The sequence below is a fragment of the Pristiophorus japonicus genome, chromosome 19, assembly GCF_044704955.1.
Source record: "Pristiophorus japonicus isolate sPriJap1 chromosome 19, sPriJap1.hap1, whole genome shotgun sequence".
Classification (NCBI taxonomy): domain Eukaryota; kingdom Metazoa; phylum Chordata; class Chondrichthyes; family Pristiophoridae; genus Pristiophorus; species Pristiophorus japonicus.
This window is the reverse complement of record NC_091995.1, coordinates 76960515-76987812: the sequence shown is the minus strand read 5'-3', so window position 1 is coordinate 76987812 and position 27298 is coordinate 76960515. Positions and strand designations below refer to the sequence as shown.

Sequence of the window (27298 nt, the reverse complement as noted above, 5' to 3'; positions counted from 1 at the left end):
GATAACATCCCTGTGAAATGCCATGAAAGGTTTTACTACTTTAAAGGCGCTATATAAATGCTAGCCTAGATCAACTAGGCTTATATTTAATGGAATTTAGAAGAATGAGGGGGGATCTCATAGAAACATAAAATTCTGACGGGATTGGACAGGTTAGATGCAGGAAGAATGTTCCCGATGTTGGGAAAGTCCAGAACCAGGGGTCACAGTCTAAGGATAAGGGGTAAGCCATTTAGGACCGAGATGAGGAGAAACTTCTTCACTCAGAGTTGTGAGCATGTGGAATTCTCTACCACAGAAAGTTGTTGAGGCCAGTTCGTTAGATATATTCAAAAGGGAGTTAGATGTGGCCTTTACAGCTAAAGGGATCAAGGAGTATGGAGAGAAGGCAGGAATGGAGCACTGAAGTTGCATGATCAGCCATGATCATATTGAATGGTGGTGCAGGCTCGAGGGGCCGAATGTCCTACTCATGCACCTATTTTCTATGTTTCCATGAGTTGTTGTTGGAGAATAGAAAACCCGTTACACTATAGCCATAAGAAAAACACTGCTGAAGCAAGATACTGTACAGAGGGGGTTAAAGAACCCCGAAGTCTGAGTGAATGGCTGCAGTGTAGCCGGCCTTTAAGGATGTACGGTACAATTTATGAAATATGATTTAGTCACAGCATAAGCATGTCACCTATGATTCTGCATGGGAATCTCCAGCTTGACGACGGGCAACATTCGAAGTGGAATGATACCACCCAGATTAAAAAGACAAAGCGCTGTGTGAGAATTGCGTTTACATTTGAAGAAATCAAGTTGAAAGGCCAAGCCACACGTGAAAATGGTAGGAGAGGTGACAAGCTAATTCTGGAAGTAGTGGATCGATGGCACTTTGGCTTTAAAACATGCAGATTGTGGGAGGAAGGAAAAATTCTGGGGCGAGGTTTTCTTTAGATTGGGGCTATAGGAAAGAATGAGCTGGGGTAAGACTTTCAATTTGAACATATGGGGATGTAGGAGGAGGAAGAGTAGGTAGGACGATGCATTTGGAGTTTAGAAGAGACACAACAAAAACTTACATTTATGTAGGACTAATAACATAGTTAAAGCATCCCAGGGTGCTTTACAAAATTTGACACCGAGCCACATAAGGTGTTATTAGGATGGGTGGCCAAAAGCTTGGTCAGAGGTAGGTTTTAAGAAGCATCTTAGAGAGAGGTAGAGAGGCGGAGAAGTTTAGAGAGGGAATCCAAAGCTTACGGCTGCCGATGAACACAAAAAAATTCAGAAGAGAAAGGGAGAAAGTCCCAATGGAAAGAGAAGGATCACCTACCAGACAAGCTTTTCCTTGCATCCTGTAACACTCTGCACACTGTAGTGTGTTAGAAGAGCCTCTGCAGAGATGGCAGTGGTATTTAGGTCTTAGACAATGATCAAATGATTACAAGGGGTTCATGCTTAACCTGCACATGAAACTTCAAGTTCATAACTCATTTGAAGTGCCCAGTTAGATTCCAATGTTGAAAACACTTCCAAGTAACTATATATTTTTTTAAATAACACCAGGGCTCTGATTACACTGCTAGATGATGTCATGGTGATACTGACTAGATCCACAAAGTTAATGTGTGGCAACAAACACACTTATGTAATAGTAATAAGCTGAATGGTCAGTGGTTTAATCAGGAAGTTTCATTTCCCAAAATATACAGCCGATAGAATGAAATACAAGGTGCAGCAAATAAAGTGGTGTTCTGTGGCCTTTATGTGCATTGCAAAAGCGGATATCTTGCTCATTTCTCAAATTGTAAAATAAATCCCTTGCAGTGAAATTCTAAGAGAGAGGCTGCTTGGGGTAGGGTCGGTGGATAAAATGATGCTTGAATCTGATGTGCAATTGGGAACAGATCATTTTGGATGAGGGAGAAAGGAATAGAAGGATATGCTGATGGGGTGAGATGAATTAGGGTGGGAGGAGGCTCGTGTGGAGCATAAACACCAGCACAGATAAGTTGGGCCGAATGGCCTGTTTCTGTGCTGTTAATTCTATGCAATTCAATGTAAAACAGATTGACGGAGACAGACCTCAAATGGTTATGGGTTCACATAGTGCGACTTATTCCGAAAAGGTGTCCGGTAGAATCTTTATTCTAACACTTCCTGGTCACGCACATTTTCACGTCAGCATCCGCTTCAGAAAGAAAGAATAGCTAGCATTTATATAGCGCCTTTTAAGTCCTCAGGACCTTCCCCGAAAGCTTCACAGCCAATTAAGTACTTTTGAAGTGTCACTTAAAGATAAAACAGCAGTACTTTGCATCTAGTAAGGTCTTGCAAGCTACATAAGATGCAACATAAGAATTAGGAACAGGAGTAGGCCATCTAGCCCCTCGAGCCTGCTCCGCCATTCAACAAGATCATGGCTGATCTGCCCGTGGCCTCAGCTCCACTTACCCGCCCGCTCCCCATAACCCTTAATTCCCTTATTGGTTAAAAATCTATCTATCTGTGATTTGAATACATTCAATGAGCTAGCCTCAACTGCTTCCTTGGGCAGAGAATTCCACAGATTCACAACCCTCTGGGAGAAGAAATTCCTTCTCAACTCGGTTTTAAATTGGCTCCCCGTATTTTGAGGCTGTGCCCCCTAGTTCTAGTCTCCCCGACCAGTGGAAACAACCTCTCTGCCTCTATCTTGTCTATCCCTTTCATTATTTTAAATGTTTCTATAAGATCGCCCCTCATCCTTCTGAACGCCAACGAGTAAAGACCCAGTCTACTCAATCTATCATCATAAGGTAACCCCCTCATCTCCGGAATCAGCCTAGTGAATCTTCTCTGTACCTCCTCCAAAGCTAGTATATCCTTCCTTAAGTAAGGTGACCAAAACTGCACGCAGTATTCCAGGTGCGGCCTCACCAATACCCTGTACAGCTATAAATATAATGTGATGAATTAATCTATTTTGGTGGTACTGGTTGAATGCTGGCCAGGAGAACTTACTGCTCTTCTTCAAAAAGTGCTTTTGGGATCTTTTATGTCCAGCTGAACAAACAGGTAGCACTTTGGTTTAATGTCTCATCTGAAAGAATGCAACTCCGATAGCGTGGCATGCCTTAAGTGCTGCACTGGTGTGTCAGTCTAGATATGTGCTCAAGTCTTGTCGTGGGGCTTGAACCCACAACCTGTAGATTCAGATGCAAGCACACTACCAATGAGCTAAGCAATTTATTCGCAACAAATCATTTAAACTTAAAAACGGCATTACTATCATGTATCAAATAGAATCAGTATTGTGATATTCTATTTAATCAAGCTCGATTGGCATCGTAAATTGAAAAGCGAAAATTACTTATTTCAATAGAATAAATTTAAATAACTTCAAGGGTTAAATTATGAGGAGAGATTACACAAATTAGGGTTGTATTCTTTGGGATTTAGACAGTTAAGGGGTGTTTTGATTTAGGTTTTCAAAATATTAAAGGGAACTGATAGGTAGATAGAAACTATTCCTGCTGGTTGGGGAATCTAGGACTAGAGGGCATAGTCTGAAGACGAGAGCCACACCTTTCAGGAATGAAGTTAGGAAACATTTCTACACACAAAGTTTGGAACTCTGGTCTGCAAACGGCAATTGATGCTAGATCAACTGTTAATTTTAAATCAGAGATTGATGGATTTTTGTTAACCAAAGATATTAAGGGATATGGGGCAAAAGTGACTATATGGAGTTCGGTCGCAGATCAGCCATGGTCTCATTGAATGGTGGAACAGGCTCGAGGGGCTAAATGGCCGACTACTGTTCCCATGTAAACTTAAAGCAGGACAGAGTCGACAGTGCAGGAGCACACAAGTTGAGCCAGTCAGGAGCACACAAGTGGAGACTACAAGAAAGAATTGTTGGAAAGACTTTTTCTACTTAAGAAAAGTAGAACATGCAAAGGATTAAGAGGGCTTTCCCAGATTGTATATGTTTAACAATATATCCTTGCAAAGTTTTCTCTTGCGCTTAAAAGTTGAGTACGGGTTGAACCTCCCTTATCTGGAACCATCGGGACCTGGCCTGTTCAGAATGAGGGATATTTCCGGATAAGGGGAGGTCACGTGTAACCTCCCCTCTTCCGGAAATATACCTCATTCGGAACAGGCCAGTTCCAGAGGGTCCTGGATAAGGGGAGGTCACGTGTTTTCAACGGTATACAAACCAAGGTGTTGATGGGCCGAGGTATCAGCGGGCTGTCAGGTCCCCGAAGTGTCGGCGGTCTGTCGGGTCCCCGAGGTGTCGACGGTCTGTCGGGCCCCGAGGTATCAGCGGGCTGTCGGGTCCTGAGGTATCAGCGGGCTGTCGGGTCCCTAAGGGGTCGGCGGGCTGTGGCTGTCGGACCCCGAGGGGTTGGAAGGCCCCGAGGTGTCAGCGGGCTGTCAGGCCCCGAAGGTGTCGGCTCCGAAGTTGGGCAAATTTATTTTCATTGATATGTAAATGTATTTTTTTTTTGAATTGATATTTTTCACTGGCCACGTTGTGCACATGCACCACCCGACGGCCGGGAATGGTTCCGAACGAGGGGTGGTTCCGGATAAAGGAGTTACGGATAAGGGAGGTTTAACCTGTACTGTATATTCTTTAATGTGTACATAAATAAGATGGTGGTTTTAGCATGTACAAGTCTTGTCTGCTGTGATAATTCTGCACTGAAGACATAATAACAGGGTTGTGCACTCTGCTAAAATTCCAGAGTGCAATAATGTGTCCCAGATGAGCAAGCTGTTGGGCCAGGCCCACATCAGCCTACGAGGATGAAGTCAATACAAAGTGCATGATCTGTTCACAGGGGACAAGGCTCACTCATTGAAAATGTTGCGGAAGAACTGAAAGAGAAAATGCCATTTGAAGCCCAAACTCTAACAAAACACTCTGACAGAGATTCAGCTGCTGTCAGGAGTCAGAAGAAGGATTTCACACCCTCAGCCAGGATGCCTCCTCCTGGTCGCTATGCAGTCACTCCTGCCACTGAGCAGTTGTGTGGGCCTCAGGCTCAGGAGATAACTGGATCGGGCTTCGCGATGTTGCCTTCCAGAGCAAAGCAGGCTACCAAGACAAAACATATAGTGATCACAAGCAGTTCAAACAAACCTCTCAAAGTGCAAGATTATACCAACTGAAGATTGGATAGACTGAGTTTGTTTTCATTGGAACAGCGGAGGCGGAGAAGAGAACTTATTGAGGTGTATAAAATTTGAGGGACCTAGACAGAATGGGTAGGCGGACATGTTTCCCTTAGCAGAGGGGTCAACAACCAGGGGGCATAGATTTAAAGTAATTGGTAGAAAGTTTAGAGCGGACTGGAGGGGAAATTTTTTCACCCAGAGGGTGGTGGGGGTCTGGAACTCACTGCCTGAAAAGGTGGTAGAGGCAGAAATCCTCACCACATTTAAAAAGTACTTGGATGTGCACCTGAAGTGCCGTAACCTACAGGGCTATGGACCAAGAGCTGGAAAGTGGAATTCGGCTGGATAGCTCTTTGTCGGCCGGCGGGGACACAATGGGCCGAAATGGCCTCCTGATATACTGTAAATTTCTATGATTCTATGAACTGCCTCTAGAAAGCCTTATCAAAACGGTTTCAGTTCAATAATCTACCAATACCGTCCTCCCCTGTTTTTCTGCAATGATCATCGAAGCCCCAATAACAAGGAGATCTGTTTCCCACTCGTGAATTATTACCTGTCTACAGTAGGCATGGGAATGTTTGAGATGATTTCTTCCCATCGTGTCTCTTGGCCAATGATGCCTTTAAAGAATCGCAACAGCTAAAAGCAATTAAAAGGAGCTGGAATAATCTGTACTGAGGAACGGGATGGGTGTCAAATTCAAGAGCAAGTCAAGGTACGTGAACTGCCAGGCCCAAGCTAGTTGTTGGTCATAGAGTTCAGGGAGAATGCTGCCGGAAGAGGAGGATTATACTTTGCACCCAGCATCGCGTACTGGTAGGTCAGCTACATGATAGGTTACAGGTGAACGGTCCCTTTACTCTGCCTAAACACTGTCTTAAACCTGATCTCAGAAAAGCAACTACTGCCATAGTGTGATATTACCATTTCACACAACAGCAAGACGATCAGTTTGGTTGCGATTTGAGCTGGTTATCGACAGTCTTCATGCTCTGAGCTTGTACGCATTAACAAGTGGTTGGAGACGCCTCCAAGTTAATTTCACTTCGATCCCTACAGCTAGCAGAGAGGAGGGACTGTCAGTTACACTGGATCCAAGCCAGGATGCAGAGCTAAAAGCTAATTAACCACACCAATCAGTTCCCTGGAAAGAAAGTGCTTTCAAACTGTTGTAACTAGTTTTGCCATTTACCATTTAGAGCTGCTTCTTTCATTTAAAAGAAAACCAAAAAAAGAGGAAATAGTCTGGATTTCAGTGCAGTGCTGCACTCCAGGAGATACTATCTTTCAGATAACAATGTTAAACCAAAGCCACATCAGGCAGATGTAAAAAATCCATGGCACTACTCATAAAAGAGCTCTCGCAGTGTCCTGGCCAACATTCCTCTCTCAACTTTCACCAAAAATACATCAGCTGGGCATTTCTCTCATTGGGTGACCTTGCTGATGTGAATTGGCTGCTATGTTTGATTAAATAAGAAGTCGCAACACTTCTCAACTAATTTATTGGATAGGAAGTGCCTTGAAAAAGTGTGCGTAGGCCGTGGCTCAGTGGGTAGCACCCTTTCCTCTGAGTCAGAAAGTTGTGGGTTCAAGTCCCACTCCAGCGACCTTGAGCACAAAAATCTGAGGGAGTGCTGCACTGTCTGAGGTGCTGTCTTTCGGATGAGACGTTAAACTGAGGCTCCGTCTGCTCTCCCTGGTGTCTGGTCATTAGCACATTGCTGCTTGTGGGATCTTGCTGTGTGCAAATTGGCTGCTGCATTACAACAGTGATTACACTTCAAAAAGTACTCCATTGACTAACGTACTTTAGGACATCAAAAGGTCATGAAAGGCGCTATATAAATGCAAGTCTCTTTTTTCTAATACAAGAATACACTTTTTTTTTTAAATGGTAAAATCACTTACGTGGGAAGAAAGCGCAGGTAGGGGAGGGAAATAGTTTTGCCTTAATGCAAAGGGAAGGGCAGGTCATGAACACTTTGTACCCTTCTCCCTGCATAATGAAAGTGCTTTGAAGTCCTAGTTCAGATTGTGGGACAGCCGTGTGTTAGACTGACTGCCCGTATTTACACTGCTGAAATTACCTCTCATCAGCAGCATCACAGACCCACTTTATTGCGCGTCTATAATTCTGCCATCAGGGTAAAGGAACCAGCGCTAGCAATGAAGGCAGGGAGCAGACAGAGGGATACGGGTCTCCAAACTAAAGAAGCCCCAATGTGCAATAATCAAGCAGAGAAAGACCTTCCTGAAATGCAAGCAGGCCAACGTAGGCAAACTAAAGGGGACCAGCAAGCACTGGGAAGCAACCTCCGACAAGCAGAAAGAAGCTACCTTTGACCGCTCTGTAACCCGCCAGAATACACGGCGTAGGAGGGCATTTTTTTTAAATGGGAAAGCAAAAACATTTTTATCAACCGGGCTGAAGCATACTAACCAAAAACCGTATGCACCACTTATCACATAAGCAAACGTTTCCACAAGGGGGAAGAGGTGAGCGCAGATCAGAAACTAGAAGGATTTGTCTGGGCGGGGAGAGAGAACAGTCCAAAGTCAAAAGAAAGACTTACCTTTATATAGCGCCTTTCACAACCACCGGACGTCTCAAAGCTTTACAGAGAATGGAGTACTTTTTGAAGCGTAGTCACTGTTGCAATGTGGGAAATGCGTCAGCCAATTTGTGCACAGCAAGCTCCCACAAACAGCAATGTGATAATGACCAGATCAAAAGGTTTTTGTGATGTTGAGGGATAAATATTGGCCAGGACACCGGGGTAACTTCCCTGCTCTTCTTCGAAATAGTGCCGTGGGATCTTTTACATCCACCTGAGAGAGCAGACTGGGCCTTGGTTTAACGTCTCATCCGGAAGAACCTAAGCAATAGGCTTTTCAAAATAGCTTTTGATGGCAGGTAGCAAGACAAAGTGGTTTAGGAAGTGGTCTACTGACTGAAATATCAGAGGCAGATGCTGAACTAAAATAAAATAACATACTGCCTGTCCTGCGGGCTATCCCTCCTATACTATTTCAATTTACCGACAGAGACAAACTTAGATGACGGTTTACTCAATCCTCGGAAAGCTTTTATTGATGTGCAACACTTTTAGATGTTCCTTCTGCAATAAAAACCTCCCAGATAAAAAGGTAATTAACTGAGCCAAGGAAAACAGTAGCTCAACACAAATATAGCTTCATGCTATTGACGCTCGTCACTGGTAACTTCCTTCATCAGTACGCTATTTATAAAGCTCTTGGGTATATAGACTTACCCTCAAGCAGGACACTGAGCTACAATTAGGTTTCCACAGCTATTTTGATAATTGTGCCATCAGTAGAACTAATATTATATCAATGAAGTAAATATCAATATAAACGCATAGAATCTTACAGCCATTCGGCCCATCGTGCCTGTGCTGGTTCCTTGAAAGAGCTATCCAATTGGTCCCACTACCCTGGCTTTTTCTCCGTAGCCCTACATATCTTTCCTTTTCCCTTTATCCAATTCCCTTTTGAAAGTTACTCTTGAATCTGCTTTCAACGTCCTCTCAGGCAGCGTGTTCCAAATCACAACAACTGTTGCCAAAAGTTAGTAGGAATTAGTGGAAGTACAAAAATTATCTAATCTAACACAGCAACCATGACAAGAGCTTGAACAAGTCGAAGATCCGTTGAAGTGTTGGATCATCACTATAGGGCACCACGGACTGAAGGGCAGCAGGTTCAGCTCAAGCCCTATTCAGAGGTGTCCCAAGTTGGAGCTGCAATCCAGCTCGAGCAATATTAAATTGAACGGGTTGGCTTCCCTGATGATTCGATGGTATTGACCCATGTGGTGCTGATCCATGGCGATCAGGAATGCTCCAGGATCTATTCCCATTACTGATCTCAGCGAGTGCAATTGGACTCGATGTTTTCCTGATTGAGGAAGAGTTTCCGATCATTAGCCAGGGATTCCTGCTGGACAGCACACATCTAGGAAGCCCTCCAAAAACCCCACACATTCTCACCGTCTCCGCTCACACTTGGGTGAGGTAAGAAAGGGAGTTCAGCAGCTGTATTACCAGTATTGTAAGAGACATTCATCAGCTTGTGTCCCTGTAGACCAACACTACTGTTCATTGAAGTGCAGGACACGCAAAGCTCGAGCTCCATGGACAAGTTTTGTAAGTCGGACTGTTAAAATAAATGGAAATTATTCACAGTACTGGCCACTAGAATTAGGTTTGCTTTTATTACAGCTATAATGTTTAGGCTTAGACTTTTACCTTTTACTTTCCAGTTTGGCACAATGGCCTGTACCTCAATTGGAACTGTAAAAAGAGTGCTTGTAAGCAAGAAGCGGCATTTATATATTACATTACACAAACATGCTACTGCACCGTGCCACCTTCTCTCGGGCACAAGAACTGGCAAAAATAACAGGAAAATCGACAGCACAGGCTCATTGATGCAATAATAGCAGCGCTATTTATAGCAGATGGAGTGCGGGTGTGTAATCTCAAACTTGTGGCCGAGCATTAGGGACTGCAGCTAAACACTGAAGCTGCATCAGTTCTGGCCCGACAATGCAGCACCCAGCTCCCAGCGACAAAGCTCCCAGCGACTGAAAGCTCCCAGCGACTGAAAGCTCCCAGCGATTGAAAGCACAGAATGTGGATAAATCCACCAACAAGCATAACAGGATACTTCCACCAAGGTCAGATATTCTTAAGAGCAGAAATTTATCATGTCAACAGCTCACTTCCAATGCAGGATGGACATGTATATAAGGAGGACTAACTTGCAGGGTTATGGGGAAAAACTGGGGTGTGGGACTAAATTGGACAGCTCTTTGGAAGTGGCAACACATGCACGGTGGGCCCCCCTCTGTGCTGCAAATTCTATCTCAACAGTACAATTATAAAGGTCATTTCCTGGGAAGCTTAATGGCCCTTCCACACATTTGAAATGTCAGCCTTGTGCCGACCGGTTATTGCAGGTTACAGTCCAGCACACACAGCAATACAGGGGACAAAACCAGCAACTGTGAAATATTGTGTTACAGATTATGGGGTTCAGTTTCCGCTTTGGATGCAATCGGCAATCTGGGTGCAAATTATGCTAGTTTTCAGAATTGAACTTTTTGCTCGAGTTTCTGCCCAAACTCATTCACACATCATCGAACGTAAAATCTTCCATGAACCAGCGCAATCGAGCAGCGTTTTAGAAAGAAATTCCAAAAAAATAATATTCCTTGACATGGTGCAGTTTTATTAATACAGCTGAAAATGGGTTAATCACAAAAATTAAGCATTTTAATAAGAGTGCCAAGTCCACCAACCTGTAAGTAACTATTTTAAATAATTGAACATGGATTTAAAAATTTATACAGAACCATGTAGTAGTTTCATGGTGTAGTCATCAGTTTCTTAGTAAATTCAATATTTAATATTTAAAACCTTTTAAACAGTGCCCTAAACAAAACAAAACTGATTTTTTAAGAGCCTCATTGAAGACTCGCAAACGGACGCAATCAGCAACCCGCCGTGGTGATTCATTCATTTCATCTGGGGGCGTGGCCAATTTTATGGGCAGGGCCAACTTCCAGCAAACTGTTTTTTAATACCAGCTTCGGCCACACTCAAGCAGCACCGTTGGGCGGGCCACATTGTCCGCATGCCCAACACGAGACTCCCAAAGCAAGCGCTCTACTCAGAACTCCTACACGGCAAGCGAGCCCAAGGTGGGCAGAGGAAATGTTTCAAGGACACCCTCAAAACCTCCTTGATAAAATGCAACATCCCCACCGACATCTGGGAGTCCCTGGCTCAAGACCGCCCTAAGCAGAGGAAGCGCATCTGGGAGGGCGCTGAGCACCTCGAGTCTCGTGGCCGAGAGCGTGCAGAAAACAAGTGCAGGCAGCGGGAAGGAGCGCGCGGCAAACCAGTCCCACCCTCCCTTTCCTCCAACCACTGTCTGCCCCACCTGTGACAGAGACTGTAATTCCCGTATTGGACTGTTCAGCCACCTGAGAACTCACTTTTAGAGTGGAAGCAAGTCTTTCCCAATTTCGAGAGACTGCCTATGATGATTTTATACCAGCACAAAAGATCTGGCCAATTTCGGGCAAATTGCACTGGAAATACCAGTGCGACCTACAGGAAACTCCAAGCTCACATGTTTTTTTTTGTGAACTTAAATGCTTAAAATAAACTCTGCATTTTAAGATCTGAAGGTGCTGTGCGTAGGTTGTGATACAGAAAATTACACGGCACAGCGGTACAGGGTCAATACATGGTATCACAGCACATCCCGCTTTGTCACTCCGCCTGTTGACATTTTCACGGACTGATTCGTGCACTTTGGAGGGGAGTGAGAGAAAGGAAGGAAAGCAATAATCAAGGCAAGCGGTAGGCACACACTCTTTTGGACACAGCTCATCGTCATCATCATCATAGGTGGTTCCTCGACGCCGAAAAGGGATGAGTTCACAGGTGTTTCAATGAAGGACCTAATATTCCAGGTCCCGAACTACATGTTGAAGGGTGGAAGATGCCTGTGCGTGGATTTTTTTAACGTGTGGTGACCATTGCACACCAGCCACCACACGGGCTTGACCCAGCTAGGTCTTGGTCCAGTGGCAAGGATTAACCAAGACAACTGGAGACCAGCTCTGCTGCACGGACCGAGTGCGCACCCATATCGCAGTGTGGGCTGGGCCCGTGCTGCCCCTGGGCCCTCGCCTCGCGCCTCTCCTAGGTCCCGATCACAGCACTCTACATTCTCCCACCGCTCCTTCGTCCCGACCTCGTCGCTCCCGCTGTACCTGCCCACGCTCCAATCACCGACCTGGACACATGGACACAGCTGGCATGCAGCCAGCACACAGGAACAAAGTAAAGGCGGCTACCTTCAGGGAGGAATAGCAAGCAACATATAATCGGAGGAGGTAATACTACAATACCGTGCATATTTCTAATAGAAATATACACCACGACAACCATTCAATCAAACTAAACTCAGCCATCTGGAAAGAACCTACAGTCCCCATCACAACGTCATTTCGATGATTCGAGGTTTGCTGCCTCGATTAGGTCACCCACAAGTCCTTTCCACTTTGGAAAAATAATTTTGTAATTAGTTCTAAATTACTAAACGACTGTCATAGTTTCATTTGAGGTTGTCTTGCGGATTTAGCTCTTCGATTCCCTTCACGATTCTAAATACTGCGATAAGATTCTCTCTTGGTTGTCTCCTTTCGATGCTTAACAGCCCATGTTTTTGTGCAGTCTATCATTAACCTTCTCCACCCTTCAATCTCAGCCCTGTGCCTACCAGCAAAACTCACAGGAGCCTGACCACAATACTGTAGTGTTTGAGCACGGCATTGCAGTAATTGGACATGACTAACACCATCATTCATAGTTACATACGTCACTCTTATTTTCCCCTCTGCTCAACACTTGTGTGCGCTGAAAGTCACCTGCCACTGGATGAGCCGAATGACACATTCTTTACAACAACAAAAAACTTGTTTTGTAGGCCCCTCCAAGTTTGACTTGCGCTCCCTTCCACCGCCCTCCCCTTCCCACAGCCCCCACCCCACCTTCGCTCTTTCCTCCCCCCGTTTGGTACTGGGTGCCAATTTGATCAGGTTTCACAGATTCTGAATCGAGTATTAGAATTAGTTTTTTTTTTAAGTGCAAACTGGCCTTCAAACCACAAGGAACTTTAAGGATCAGACAAGAGTTCAACAAATTCAACTGTCTGCAGATTTCCATTAGGGATCTGTGCGTCACAAAGCCTTGTGAGCCTCAACAGTCAGTGCCACTAAGTTTGCCACATGTACAGATGAGACAGCTGCATGGCACACAACGTCACACAGTTTTGCACCCTACTTGTAGCCCTTTTCCCCCCCAAAAAAGCAGCAGAAAGCTAACCTTCTTTTAAGCCCCGATAACAGTAGCGGGCACTGCCAGCACAGCACTGTCCTTTCCATGTGTTGCGGCCAGTGACAGACAGAATCTCCGACAAGACGGACTTGATTTTCCCGGTCTTGTCCAGCATGGTAAAAAGGACTGCTTTTGAGGCAAGTATTTTTAAAACTGTTGTAGGGCAAACCGTTGCCTGCAGCGATGAGGTTTAGCAGTGCAATCAGAACTCTTCGAGCTCTCGTATCCAGCTCCCGACACTCGATCCCCAAGACCCGATTCTCTCCGTACCAGTAGCTTGTTTTAAGAAGAAAACACAAGGTTTTCTCTTTGCTTAAAATCCAATAGACGGACCGTGATCCAAAATCACACGGGTTGAAGCAGAGTCCAGACAAGAGGTCTCAACCAGAAGCAGCCTCCCGCTCTGTGATGCAGGCTAACATTCGCCACGGTCTACACTTCGCAGGGCAGACAACACACAGCAACAACTGACTTAATGCAACGAAAATAGGAAACACACAGCTGTCCTTTTGGCTCCAACCAATACATGCTGCTTCTTCTTAACTTTTTTTTTTTTAAAACAGATTTTTAATACCCATCACCACCTTTATTTATTTTTTGAGTAACGCCACAGCAGCTGTGTGTGTTAATAAGAGGAGCTGGAGGGCCGTCAATATAACTTGCGTACACAAGTAATTTGTCATCTGGCCAAGTGTCAGATCACTGCAAGAGAAATTCAGCCCATCCGAGGGCAAGAGATGAATTGCAGTCACCAGAATATGTACTTAATTTTTAAAATTGATGTAATCGAAGGGCTGGTAATATTTGAGCTTGAATATTTGTGGAGAAGCATTTGGCCTTTATTGCTATCATGGAGTGCAGAAGACAGGGGGATGCAGACAACAAAGGTTTCCCAGTCTGTCCTGTTGGAAAGCGCTCATCTGGAAATGCCAGGTGAAGACAGGAGTGAGTTCAATTTTGACACCCTTCACAACTGAATTGCCTTGTTCTTCGACATTTAAGAATGGCAAACTTGGCTGAGGTAGCAAAGGGCTGCTAGCAGCTATGGAACCTGAAGTGAAGAAACATCAGTGCCAGGAGAGGGAGTAAATCGAAAGCATTCATGTTGGTCACCTTACTCACTGGACTTTTGGAAACTTTTTGTTTCCTATATTAATCATCTACATTAAAACCTTCAACTCTTTCTATACAGCTCTGCCATGCAATGGGATGAGGAACTGGATTGAGGGAACACTGCTCAGACATGGATCGTGCATGAACTCCGTTCCTGATCTCAGATGTGCCATTGTGAGCAGGTAGAAGCAACGGATAAAGGCTTCTCCAAAGGAAGGAAGGGCGAGGCAGTCACCCTGGCTACTCCAACACTTCAGCCAGGCATTGGCATTAAAATAACACAAATGAGATCCGGGTACGGGTCTCCTATCCTATCCGGTCTCCTATCCGGAGAACACCTGACAAGAAGCAAAGGCAAATCACGCACATCTTTCGATAAAAGTATTATGTTCTTGATTCAATTAGAATCAGACATAAAATTACTCATTAACAACACTACAAGACACAGGATATTTTGCAATAGTTCCGGCTGCAATGCTAGACGTAATAAGGTGGGCGAATTAACTGCGCAGGCAGCTATTAACGAATATGATATAAATTGGGATTACGGAGACATGGCTCCAAGGTGATCAAGGCTGGGAACTCAACATCCAGGGGTATACAGCATTCAGGAAGGACAGACAGAAAGGAAAAGGAGGTGGGGTAGCATTGCTGGTTAAAGGGGAAATTAACACAATAGTAAGGAAGGACATTAGCTTGGATGATGTGGAATCTGTATGGGTAGAACTGCAGAATACCAAAGGGCAGAAAATGCGAGTGGGAGTGGTGTACAGTCCGCCAAATAGTAGTAGTGAGGTTGGGGACAGCATCAAACAAGAAATTAGGGATGTGTGCAATAAAAGTACAGCAGTTATCATGGGCAACTTCAATCCACATATAGATAGATTGGGCTAACCAAACTGGGTAACAATACGGTGGAGGAGGATTTCCTGGAGTGTATAAGGGATGGTTTTCTAGACCAATATGTCGAGGAACCAACTAGAGGGCTGGCCATCCTAGACTGGGTGATGAGTAATGAGAAAGAACTAATTAGCAATCTTGTTGTGCAAGGCCCCTTGGGGAAGAGTAACCATAATATGGTAGAATTCTTTATTAAGATGGAGAGTGACGCAGTTAATTCAGAGACTTCGATGGTATGAAACGTGAATTGGCTAAAATAGACTGGCTTAAAGGGTTGATGGTGGATAGGCAATGGCAAACATTTAAAGATCACATGAATGAACTTCAACAATTGTACATCCTGTCTGGAGTAAAAATAAAAAGGGGAAGGTGGCTCAACCGTGAGAAATTAGGGATAGTGTTAAATCCAATGAAGAGGCATATAAATTGGCCAGAAAAAGCAGCAAACCTGAGGACTGGGAGAAATTTAGAATTCAGCCAGAGGAAGACAAAGGGTTTAATTAGGAGGGGGAAAATAGAGTACGAGAGGAAGCTTGCTGGGAACATAGAAACTGACTGCAAAAGCTACTATAGATATGTGAAGAGAAAAAGATTAGTGAAGACAAATGTAGGTCCCTTGCAGTCAGAATCAGGTGAATTTATAATGGGGAACAAGAAATGGCAACCCAATTGAACAAATACTTTGGTTCTGTCTTCACAAAGGAAGACTAAAATAACCTGCCGGAAATACTACGCGACCGAGGGTCTAGCAAGAAGGAGGAACTGAAGGAAATACTTTAGTCAGGAAATTGTGTTCGGGAAATTGATGGGATTGAAGGCCGATAAATCCCCAGGGCTTGATAGTCTGCATCCCAGAGTACTTAAGGAAGTGGCCCTAGAAATAGTGGCTGCATTGGTGATCATTTTCCAACAGTCTATCGACTCTGGACCAGTTCCTATGGACTCGAGGGTAGCTAATGTAACACCACTTTTTAAAAAAAAGGAGAGAGAAAACGGGGAATTATAGACCGGTTAGCCTGACATCGGTAGTAGGGAAAATGTTGGAATCAATTATTAAAGATGAAATAGCAGCACATTTGGAAAGCAGTGACAGGATCGGTCCAAGTCAGCATGGATTTATGAAAGGAAAATCATGCTTGACAAATCTTCTAGAATTTTTTGAGGATGTAACTAGTAGAGTGGACAAGGGAGAACCAGTGGATGTGGTGTATTTGGACTTTCAAAAGGCTTTTGACAAGGTCCCACACAAGAGATTGGTGTGCAAAATTGGGGGTAATGTATTGACGTGGATAGAGAAGTGGTTGGCTGACAGGAAGCAGAGAGTCGGGATAAAGGGTCCTTTTCAGAATGGCAGGCAGTGACTAGTGGGGTGCCGCAGGGCTCAGTGCTGGGACCCCAGCTATTTACAATATACATCAATGATTTCGATGAAGGAATTGAGTGTAATATCTCCAAGTTTGCAGATGACACTAAGCTGGGTGGTGGTGTGAGCTGTGAGGAGGATGCCAAGAGGCTGCAGGGTGACTGGGACAGGTTAGGCGAGTGGGCAAATGCATGGCAGATACAGTATAATGTGGACAAATGTGAGGTTATCCACTTTGGTGGCAAAACATGAAGACATAATATTATGTGAATGGCGGAAGATTAGGAAACGGGGAGGTGCAACGAGACCTGGGTGTCATGGTACATCAGTCAATGAAAGTTGCCATGCAGTTACAGCAGACGGTGAAGGCGGCAATTGGCATATTGGCCTTCATAGCTAGGGGATTTGAGTATAGGAGCAGGGAGGTCTTACTGCAGTTGTACCTCACCTGGAATATTGTGTTCAGTTTTGGTCTCCTAATCTGAGGAAGGATATTTTTGCTATTGAGGGAGTGCAGCGAAGGTTCACCAGAATGATTCCCGGGATGGCAAGACTGACATATGAGGAGAGACTGGATCGACTGGGCCTGTACGCATTGGAGTTTAGAAGAATGAGAGGGGATCTCATAGAAACATATAAAATTCTGACAGGACTGGACAGGTTAGATGCAGGAAGAATGGTCCCGATGTTGGGGAAGTCCAGAACCAGGGGTCACAGTCTAAAGATAAGAGACTGTTAATAAAGGATGATATCAGGGCAGTTGTGAGAGACGATATTGGCTCTAATGAACAAAATGTTGAATCATTGTGGGTGTAGATTAGAGATAGTAAGGGGAAAAAGTCACTGGTGGGCGTAGTTTATAGGCCCCCCAAATAATAACTTCACGGTGGGGCAGGCAATAATCAAGGGAATAATGGAGGCATGTGAAAAAGGAACGGCAGTAATCATGGGGGATTTTAACCTACATATCGATTGGTCAAATCAAATCGCACTGGGTAGCCTGGAGGAGGAATTCATAGAATGCATTTGGGATTGTTTCTTAGAACAGTATGTTACAGAACCTACAAGGGAGCAAGCTATCTTAGATCTGGTCCTGCGTAATGAGACAAGAATAATAAACGATCTCCTAGTAAAAGATCCTCTCGGAATGAGTGATCACAGTATGGTTGAATTTGTAATACAGATTGAGGGTGAGGAAGTAGTGTCTCAAACGAGCGTACTATGCTTAAACAAAGGGGACTAACTGGGATGAGGACAGAGTTGGCTAAAGTAGACTGGAAACACAGACTAAACGGTGGCACAATTGAGGAACAGTGGAGGACTTTTAAGGAGCTCTTTCATAGTGCTCAACAAAAATATATTCCAGTGAAAAAGAAGGGCGGTAAGAGAAGGGATAACCAGCCGTTGATAACCAAGGAAATAAAGGAGAGTATCAAATTAAAAACCAATGCGTATAAGGTGGCCAAGATTAGTGGGAAAATAAAAGATTGGGAAAATGTTAAACGACAGCAAAGAATGACTAAGAAAGCAATAAAGAAAGGAAAGATAGATTACGAAGGTAAACTTGCGCAAAACATAAAAACGGATAGTAAAAGCTTTTACAGATATATAAAACGGAAAAGAGTGACTAAAGTAAATGTTGGTCCCTTAGAAGATGAGAAGGGGGATTTAATAATGGGAAATGTGGAAATGGCTGAGACCTTGAACAATTATTTTGCTTCGGTCTTCACAGTGGAAGACACAAAAACCACGCCAAAAATTGCTGGTCACAGGAATGTGGGAAGGGAGGACCTTGAGACAATCACTATCACTAGGGGGGTAGTGCTGGACAGGCTAATGGGACTCAAGGTAGACAAGTCCCCTGGTCCTGATGAAATGCATTCCAGGGTATTAAAAGAGATGGCGGAAGTTATAGCAGATGCATTCGTTATAATCTATCAAAATTCTCTGGACTCTGGGGAGGTACCAGCGGATTAGAAAGCAGCTAATGTAACGCCTCTGTTTAAAAAAGGGGGAAGACAAAAGGCAGGTAACTATAGGCTGGTTAGTTTAACATCTGTAGTGGGGAAAATGCTTGAAACTATCATTAAGGAAGAAATAGCGGGACATCTGGATAGGAATAGTGCAATCAAGCAGACGCAGCATGGATTCATGAAGGGGAAATCATGTTTAACTAATTTACTGGAATTCTTTGAGGATATAACGAGCATGGTGGATAGAGGTGTACTGATGGATGTGGTGTATTTAGATTTTCAAAAGGCATTCGATAAGGTGCCACAGAAAAGGTTACTGCAGAAGATAAAGGTACGCGGAGTCGGAGGAAATGTATCAGCATGAATAGAAAATTGTCTGGCTCACAGAAAGCAGAGAGTCGGGATAAATGGGTCCTTTTCGGGTTGGAAATCAGTGGTTCGTGGTGTGCCACAGGGATCGGTGCTGGGACCACAACTGTTTACAATATACATAGATGACCTGGAAGAGGGGACAGTGTAGTGTAACAACATTTGCAGATGACACAAAGATTAGTGGGAAAGCGGGCTGTGTGGAGGACACAGAGAGGCTGCAAAGAGATTTAGATAGGTTAAGCGAATGGGCTAAGGTTTGGCAGATGGAATACAATGTCGGAAAGTGTGAGGTCATCCACCTTGGGAAAAAAAAACAGTAAAAGGGAATATTATTTGAATGGGGAGAAATTACAACATGCTGTGTTGCAAAGGGACCTGGGGGTCCTTGTGCATAAATCCCAAAAAGTTAGTTTGCAGGTAATCAGGAAGGCGAATGGAATGTTGGCCTTCATTGCGAGAGGGATGGAGTATAAAAGCAGGGAGGTCCTTCTGCAACTGTATAGGGTATTGGTGAGGCCGCACCTGGAATACTGCGTGCAGTTTTGGTCACCTTACTTAAGGAAGGATATACTAGCTTTGGAGGGGGTACAGAGACGATTCACTAGGTGATTCCGGAGATGAGGGGGTTACCTTATGATGATAGATTGAGTAGACTGGGTCTTTACTCGTTGGAGTCAGAAGGATGAGGGGTGATCTCATAGAAACATTTAAAATAATGAAAGGGATAGACAAGATAGAGGCAGAGAGGTTGTTTCCACTGGTAGGAGAGACTAGAACTAGGGGGCACAGCTTCAAAATACGGGGGAGCCAATTTAAAACCGAGTTGAGAAGGAATTTCTTCTCCCAGAGGGTTGTGAATCTGTGGAATTCTCTGCCCAAGGAAGCAGTTGAGGCTATCTCATTGAATGTATTCAAATCACAGATAGATAGATTTTTAACCAATAAGGGAATTAAGGATTATGGGGAGCGGGCGGGTAAGTGGAGCTGAGTCCACGGCTAGATCCGCCATGATCTTGTTGAGTGGCGGAGCAGGCTCGAGGGGCTAGATGGCCTACTCCTGTTCCTAATTCTTATGAGTGCTTATGAGATAAGAGGCAAGCCATTTAGGACCGAGATGAGGAGAAACTTCTTCACTCAGAGTTGTTAACCTGTGGAATTCTCTACAGCAGAGAGTTGTTGATGCCAGTTCATTAGATATATTCAAAAGGGAGTTAGATATTGCCCTCACGGCAAAAGGGATCAAGTAGTATGGAGAGAAAGCAGGAAATGGATACTGAGGTGAATGATCAGACATGATCTTATTGAATTGGTGGTGCAGGCTCGAAGGGCCGAATGGCCTACTCCTGCACCTATTTTCTATGTTTCTAGACAAAGCAGTTTACTCAGGAAATAATTGTCCTATTCATGATCTGAGTGTTTTATTCAGCTATATTATTTCTGTACACATTACATCACAGAACACACACTCCTGGGAGATATTTGTGGGCATTATACTCATCGGGAAAGGATGAACCGGCTCGGTCACTTATGTCTTGAAAAGAGAAAGCTGAGGGGTGACCTAATCGAGGTCTTTAAAATTATGAAAAGTTTTGATAGAATAGACACAGAGTGTTTCCACTTATGGGGAAGAGCAAAACTAGAGGCCATCAATACAAGATAGTCATCAAAACTATACGCAGTACTCCAAGTGTGGCCTCACCAATACCCTGTACAGTTGTAGCAGGACTTCTCTGCTTTTATACTGTATCCCCTTGCAATAAAGGCCATCATTCCATTGGCCTCCCTGATTACTTGCTGTACCTGCATACTAACTTTTGGTGTTTCATGCATAAGGACCCCCAGGTCCCTCTGTACTGCAGCACTTTGCAATTTTTCTCCATTTAAATTATCATTTGCTTTTCTATTATTTCTGCCAAAGTGGATAACCTCACATTTTCCCACATTATACTCCATCTGCCAAATTTTTGCCCACTCACTTAGCCTGTCTATATCCCTTTTCAAATTGTGTGTTGCCTCCTCACAATTTGCTTTCCCACCTATCTTTGTATCATCAGTAAACTTGGCTACGTTACAGTCAGTCCCTTCATCCAAGTCATTAATATAGATTGTAAATAGTTGAGGATCCAGCACCGATCCCTGCGGCACCCCACTAGTCAGTTTGCCAAAGGGAAAATGACCCATTTATCCCGACTGTTTTCTGTTCATTAACCAATCTGCTAACCATGCTAATATATTACCCCAACCCCGTGAGCTTTTATCTTGTGCAGTAATCTCTTATGTGGCACCTTATCGAATGCCTTCTGGAAATCTAAATACAACACATCCACTGGTTCCCCCTTATCCACCCTGCTTGTTACATCCTCAAAGAACTCCCTTTCATAAAACCATGCTGACTCTGCTTGATTGAATCTTGCTTTTCCAAATGTCCCGCTACTGCTTCCTTAATAATGGACTCCAGCATTTTCCCAACGACAGACTGTAATGGATCTGTTGGGAATATGGGTTCGAACCTGGAGCCAAATAGACATGTATTACTTTCATGTTAAAATTAATTTAATCTGAATTTGGATCTTCTTTCTGCCCAAGTACACTGTTTCATGCCATTCTACATTATCCTCGTGTATTCTCTTTCCTCCATCACTTGGTGTTCATTCCAATTTCCACTCGAGAATTCTAGCTCTCCAAGATTGCATTTTGGATACGTTTTGATCAATGTTATGTGTCCGTAAATAAACTACAATTATCCTTTCAAATTATCACCGGACACAATTACAAGAGGCAACATGGCTTCTGGGAATTATAATAATTGCTTTTGAGATGCTGCAAATACTTCATATATTCAACTCAAAATTTTCCCGATCAGATTGATAAAAACCAGAGCCCCTATTTTTTGAAGGTTGAATGTAATGCCAATGTTATTTATACTAAATTATTTCTCACACTGCCAGATACGTAATCAAACAAACTAGGGTAATCCTTGAAACACTGAAATTGCCTCTTGGGTGACCGCTTTCTGCATTGCTGCTGAAAATCCTTTCTGATTCAGAAGCAAAGCAGAAAGCAGTCACCCAAGAGACATTTCCCACATTACAACAGTGACCACAATTCAAAAAGTACTTCTTCGGCTGTAAAGCGCTTTGGCACGTTTGGTAGTTGTGAAAGTATTTACGCCCAAAACTGATTAGAATTCACCACAGATCAGAAGCTGAGCATCAAGTTTTTTTTTCTTTCTTTGAGGTCAATCAGGGTAAAGTACAGCACGCTCCTTCAAATCGACAGCTCCCAGCCACAGCCTTGTGCTACATTGCAGGTTACAGTGCAAGTTGCAGAAGAACTCTTATTTTCCTAATAACCTTTGGTCTTATGCCAATATTTATTCTTACCGGATGTTAATAAATTAGGTTGAAACTCCCGCAGAAATCAACAAGCAAAATGAATTCTCAACTCCCCATTGGCTGCTTAGCTTCTGATTTGCCGGTATACTCGCTGCGGTGAATTCTGATCAGTTTTGGGCGTAAATGCGCTACTGGAGGACCGGTCACACAATGGTTTAAATGATGCCGTTCACCGCCAACATTGCCATGGCAGTCATTCCGAGCCACTGTTGATGTTGTCCACCGGTGCTGGCCAAACCTGGCCACTTCTTTCCTGACCCACTAGGTGGAGTACTACTGTGTAGCTGAGCACTCAAAGCTATCCAATTAGTCTCGCTCTCCTGCTGATTCCCCATAGCCCTGCAAATGTTGGCTTTTCAGTGAAGGTGTTATCCCATTTAATATGCTAACTCCTCCATTTAAAATAGTAGACGCAGGAATTTCACACTGACTCAAGTGTATTTATTATCAATAATTGCTCAGCATGGGTTCAACCAATAGGTGTCCGTATCAAGCACCCTCGGGTCAGATACTTTCAGCTGCCTCACCCGCAACCTCAGAGAGGCGCGCCCCCTTTTGCACCAGTGTAGCATTTCTGCCTCCCATAACAGCCATATCGACCCCATTAGAAACTGTCAAGGCATCCCCACAAAATACACTCGCTCTCTGGCAAAATGAATCCTGCCCTGCAGAAATACAAACACATGGTTGCAGCCGTTCGAGACCACGCGGCTGATCCGCCCAGTCATAGGTGCTGTATGGGCCGGGGAGACTTGGGAGGGGGAGCCGGGGGGGGGGAGGGTGGGGGCAGTGGGTCAAGGAATGGTGAGGGAGAGGGCCATTTAGGACAGAGACGAGGCAAAATTTCTTCAAAGGATTGTGAATCTTTGGAATTCTCTACCCCAGAAAGCTGTGGATGCTCAGTCGTTGAGTATATTCAAGGCAGAGATTGAAGGGACTCGAGAGATATGGGCGTTGGGCGAGAAGGTGGACAAGAGGTAGAAGATGGTGAGGTTGGTTTCCTTGAGAATTCCTGTATGTATGGGAATACTAATGCATGTGAAGTGCAAGATTAGGATGGGAAAATGGTACCCGGAATGGCGGAGCAGGCTTGACGGGTTGAATGGCCTACCTCTGCTCCAATTTCTTCTGTTCTTATGGGGTTAAGATTGTAAGAATCCTCTCAAAAACATTTTAGAAACCAGAGAATTGAAGTCTGTCGTCATCTTTCAACAAAATTAAGTCAAAAGACCAACCTTCCAAAAACAAACGAATTGAAAAGCACATCTTCCTCTTTCAACTTCGCCCCCCCCCCCCCCCCAAGAGGAAGTATCCAAGTCACCCACTATGGCCACAAGTTTCCACACGCGGCAAAACAGGTGCCCCTCCGAGCTGGGCGCTCGTTTTTCGCGCCGAAAACGGTGCCTGAAAAAAAAACGCGCTATTCTCGAACGCTTTGCAGCTCGATGTCTGCTTGGCGCGGCGCCCAGGGGGCGGAGCCTACCACTCGCGCCTATTTTGTAAGTAGGAGGGGGCGGGTACCATTTAAATGAGTTTTTTTTCGTGCCGGCAACCCTGCGCGTGCACGTTGGAGCGTTCGCGCAGTGTAAAGGAAACATTGGCACTCGGCCATTTTTGTAGCTCTTTGCAGCTGTTCATTTTTTTTAATCATTTTTTAATAAAAGCACATTGCCCTTCCATGATCAGCACTGAGGCTTCTTGCAGCAGTGAGAAGACTGCAGGAAGTCTCAGAAGTTGAGGCAGCTGTTTCCCGACGGGCCTGACCGACGGCAGGGGGGCCTCCCCCTCCTGCCGTCGGGAATGGCTGCCTCAACTTCTGAGGCTTCCTGCAGCCTTCCTCCCCCCCGCCGGCGGGAACGGCTGCTGCCGTCGATCGGTCGGGCCCTCACTGCGTTATTTTAAGATCATTATGGATGGGTGAAGTATGGCCTTCCTCATCTGCAAGTATCTTGCAAATATCTGCCAGACTTCACACCCCACCGACAGGTGGTGGTAGTTTGAGATCCAAGTCCACTGCCCCCAGAGCCTGGCGGTCAGCGAAGACAAATAATGCACATCGATATAGTAAACCAGTACATACGTGAATGTCGATGCAATACTGGACAGTGGCAGAATTTGCAGTAGATATTTTCCCAGAGGTTGTCATCGAGCAGAGCAGCTCTGGTGCAAGCTCTCAACCAAGACATTCGCCTAACTGGCCCACTGACTCACCCGCTGTGTATTTCGACTATTTCCTGTCTTTTCTTTCAAATCTCCAGCACTCTCCAGTTTTATTTTTACTCTTAAAATGGGTGCAAGCTTGCTTTAAAAAAAAATGCGGCTTAACGAAAGGGCGTTCCCGAGAAAGCAGACTGCAAACCACAAGATCAAATGTGCACAGTGCCGCGCACAGTACTTTCAAATGTGTTAACTGAGGGGAGATAGATGATCCTGGCGCAAATTGGCAATTGTGTATTACAGTTTGAAAGAAAAAAAAATACATTTCAATTCAGCAATACGGTACCAGTGAGTACTAATGCTTCCACGATGGATTATTCTGGTTTACAGGACTCAGTTGTAGTAGTTTTAATCAGCGCAGTCCTTCAATTGAAAGAATAAAATCAGCCAGTCAAATCAACTCAGCTCAGACAAAATGGCACGTTTTGCTCTGCCCTCTGTCCCAGTTGCTGCTGAATTGACTTCAAAGCAGACTTATTTCTCAACCATGCACTGGCATTGGGAACCACATTCCTCAGGAATTGTTTGCTTATTAAGCAGGATTACAGGAAACAATATAAAGCTCCCCACTGGAGCAGAGAGCCCAACAATCTTGGGCAACACATTAACTCAAATTTAAATAATTTTTTTTTCCTCCAGGGTGATGGTTAAAGATCCAGTTGCTGAAAATCTGAAATAAACAGAAAAATGCTGGAAATACTCAGGTCAGGCAGCGTCAGTGGGGGAGAGAAAGAGAGTTAACGTTCCAGGTCGATGACCCATTGTCAGAACTGTTGAACGATCAGTTGTGATGAAAGGTCATCGACCTGAAACATTAACTCCGTTTCTCTCTCCACAGATGCTGCCTGACCTATTGATAGTTGTAGATATAGCCCGGCAAAGGTCTAAATTTTGTGCTGACACAAAGCCTTAGCTACTTGAAAGAGAGCCAAATAGGGCAGTAGAGGAGATGGGGTCGTTTTAACCTAAGCCGCCTGGTGAGGAACTGACCCGCCTGTTTTACACTCCACCCAATTTTTCTCTCCGCCATCCTCAATGCAAAATGAAGTGTAGGGCAGGGTGGAAAGCGAGGGGCCGATCTGACCTGAGCCAGTCAGTCAGTCCCCTGCCGGGTGGGTTAGGTTAACATTACTCCCAGAAAACATGCAGAAATCAAGTGCAGGCAGTGGAAGGAGCGTGCTGCAAACCAGACTCCCCACCCACCCCTTCCTTCAACCACTGTCTGCCCCACCTGTGAGAGACTGTCATTCCCACATTGGACTGTACAGCCACCTGAGAACTCACTTTGAGAGTGGAAGAGAGTCTCGATTTCGAGGGACTGCCTATGATGACGATTCCCAGAGACAACCAGGCCTGCCAAACATTTGTACCAGACCACCACAGTGCCAGCAATCTCCCATTGTTCAGCTCGCTCTCTGCATCAGTACAGATGCCAAGAAGTGCAGGGATTTGACGTCCTTACACAGCTTCACAAATTCGCCTCAGTCAGAGTTGAGTGGCTGGGCCGAGTGCAATTCACTCATTTTCACCATCCCTGGAGAAGGTCGGACATCTGTTCTTCGCCTCTCACTGAAACTGGAAACTTGCTGTGTACAGACTGGGACAAAGACTCTCACACACCCAAGAAAAATAACCAACAGCCAACCTGTTCAATTAGATCCTGCCAAAACATTGTTCAAAACTCAATTCAACAGCATTCCCTCTCTTTGTTTAAGCAGGGAGGAGAGATTGTGTTCCTCCGATGTGGACTCTACCCTCTACATGTGCCAATTCCTATCCAAGGAAGGGGTGACCAGCCTGCTTCCAGTCCTACAGCGCTCAGGGTATAGCTGCAGGCAGTTTCTCCAGCACTACATTAGCAAGATCGCAGCAGCCCTGCTCAGTTCCTACCAGAGGCTTCATGCAGGAGCCTCAAATTGCATGCCCTCTCCTGGATGCTTGGCCAGGCTGAAGCCAAATGGTGCATACACCCCCACTACACACAAACTTCAGATCATCCTACATGAGTCTGCCCACATTACAGCCCGCACTCAATCCCACTTAGCCGGTGCTCTCACTCTTGAAGTGTCAGCCGTGTCTCAGTGGGTAGCACCCTCGCCTAAGTCAGAAGGTTCAAATCCCACTCCAGGGACTAGAGTGCAAAAATCTAGGCTGACACTCCAGTGCAGTGCTGAGGGAGTGCTGCACTGTCGGAGGTGCCGTCTTTCAGGTGAGCCGTTAAACCGAGGCCTCGTCTGCCCTCTTGGAATGACGCAAAAGATCCTATGGCACTACTTCGAAGAGGAGCAGGGGAGCTATCCCCAGTATCCTGAACAATATTTATCCCTCAATCAATATCACTAAAACAGATTATCTGGTCATTATCTCATTGCTGTTTGTGGGAGCTGTGACTGCTGTGTTTCCCACATTACCACAGTGACTGCACTTCAAAAGTACTTCATTGGTTGTAAAGCGCTTTAGGATGATCAGTGCTCATGAAAGGCATTATATAAATGCGAGTCAGTCTTTATTTTTTTTTTGCTGAAATCCACATCCATTGATAAATAAAGCCGTTATTTACAATCTCTCGGACGCCTTGTTCCCTTCTACACTCTTCCACCTCCTCCAGCCCAGCTCACACCCTCCACCTCGCTAGATTACAGTCTGCTCTGCAACCTCCTCCGTCCGTCAATCAGTGGTACCGCTTTCAGCCTTCACTCCTCCGCACTCGGACATTCTCGTCTTCCACCTTGCCCCAATTTCACACCACCTTCACGAGTCTCCAAAGCCGCCGCTTTGACCACTTTCCCCCGAGTTCCCTCCTGTTCCCGTTCAGGGTCCATTCCCACCCCACCCCCCTATAGGGTGCCTTGGGATATTTTAGTG

General features: G+C 44.8%; 1 protein-coding gene across 6 annotated transcripts in view; it reads right to left on the bottom strand.

The window, feature by feature from the left end:
* LOC139229971 (myocardin-related transcription factor A-like) overlaps positions 1–27298 on the bottom strand; it is a 240402-nt gene that overhangs the window by 123967 nt on the left and 89137 nt on the right. Inside the window, exons 1-2 of one of the 6 annotated variants that reach the window (XM_070861660.1) lie at positions 13089–13172; positions 9177–9342 (exon numbers count right to left, since the gene is read on the bottom strand). The exons of 3 other annotated variants lie outside the window; for them this stretch is intronic. In XM_070861660.1, the coding sequence (XP_070717761.1) occupies positions 9177–9321 (145 nt within the window). In that variant the 5' untranslated portion in view covers positions 9322–9342; positions 13089–13172. Of the gene's footprint in view, positions 1–9176; positions 9343–13088; positions 13515–27298 lie in introns of those variants that run through there. 2 more of the 6 variants (XM_070861661.1, XM_070861662.1) reach the window with 2 other exon arrangements.